The sequence below is a fragment of the Bison bison genome, unplaced genomic scaffold (assembly GCF_000754665.1).
Source record: "Bison bison bison isolate TAMUID 2011002044 unplaced genomic scaffold, Bison_UMD1.0 scf7180017612464, whole genome shotgun sequence".
Taxonomy (NCBI): Eukaryota; Metazoa; Chordata; class Mammalia; order Artiodactyla; family Bovidae; genus Bison; species Bison bison.
Window position 1 is genome coordinate 1 of NW_011441709.1, and position 1,052 is coordinate 1,052.

General features: G+C 59.8%; 1 protein-coding gene across 1 annotated transcript; it reads left to right on the plus strand.

Annotated features, from left to right (window-relative positions):
- Positions 1-32: 32 nt before the first annotated feature.
- Positions 33-945, plus strand: LOC104980004 (CAD protein-like). Its single transcript, XM_010828584.1, has 3 exons — positions 33-180; positions 363-464; positions 826-945. Exons 1-3 carry the CDS (start codon positions 76-78, stop codon positions 940-942), a joined length of 324 nt encoding a protein of 107 aa, XP_010826886.1. The 5' UTR covers positions 33-75; the 3' UTR covers positions 943-945.
- The last annotated feature ends 107 nt before the right edge of the window (positions 946-1,052 follow it).

Genomic DNA, 1,052 nt, shown 5'->3' on the forward strand with positions numbered 1-1,052 from the left:
TGTGGCACCCGTGCCCATCATGACCCATGACTCTGGCAGGTGGATCTGGAGCACGAATGGACAGTCCCCAGCCACATGCCCTTCTCCAAGGCCCACTGGACACCCTTTGAAGGGCATAAGGTGAAGGGCACCATCCGCCGTGTGGTCCTGCGTGGGGAGGTGGCCTATATTGACGGGCAGGTATGTATGTGGCCCAGGCCTGGGCAGTTGTGACCTGCTGGGTGCCGCTCTCTTCCCACCCCAGCAGGTCTGCATGGTCCCACTACCCTTCCAGGCACAGGTCCCCGCGGCATCTTTTCTGCTTGCCAGCTTCCACCTCTTGACTGCCTGGCTCACTTGCCCTCCCTGCCTTCTGTCCGCAGGTGCTGGTGCCACCCGGCTATGGACAGGACGTCCGCAAGTGGCCCCAGGGTGCTGTTCCACAGCTCACGCCCTCGGCCCCGGCTGCCAGTGAGCTAACCACGGTAATTTTCAGGGCTGGGTGGCGGGCCTGGGGGTATAGTCAGGAGAAGGTATAAACAGCACAAACATTTTAATTGGTGGTTCAGGGGCAATGGAAGGTTCGTCACTTAACAGTTAAAATCCTCACCACCTACCCTGTCTACTGCAAATTAACTCAATTTAGGAGGTTTCCTGTGGGAAACACTAATCCATTAACCTAACCAGAGAGAAATCTCGAAGAGCCCAGAGGGCCACGCCTGCTGGGGGCAGCCCAGTGGGAGATCAGGTTGAGGGGCGTGATGGCGTGGACAGGAGGCAGTTTGGCTTTTCTTGAGGGACTGAACTTGAGGAGGATCACGTCACTACCCAGTGTTGTCTCTCCAGACCCCGGAGAGGCCCCGCCGGAGCGGCCCAGCACTCCCTGATGGCCGCTTCCACCTGCCTCCCCGGATCCACCGAGCCTCTGACCCAGGTTTGCCAGGTAAGAGAAAGATCCTGTGACTCAGAGGGTGGGGCCGCCTGGACCTAGACACGAGTAGGGACGGGCTCCTCTCCCCCGCAGTGTCCCAGGTGGCCCGAGTTTGGGGGCTCTGTGGCCTCAGAGCTATTCC

Excerpts from the sequence above, each read along its gene's own strand:
- LOC104980004 (XM_010828584.1), top strand. The coding sequence starts at position 76 with ATGCCCTTCTCCAAGGCCCACTGGACACCCTTTGAAGGGCATAAGGTG. Across the intron at positions 181-362 it reads TGGCCTATATTGACGGGCAG|GTGCTGGTGCCACCCGGCTA; the intron begins GTATGTATGTGG and ends TTCTGTCCGCAG. Across the intron at positions 465-825 it reads CTGCCAGTGAGCTAACCACG|ACCCCGGAGAGGCCCCGCCG; the intron begins GTAATTTTCAGG and ends TTGTCTCTCCAG.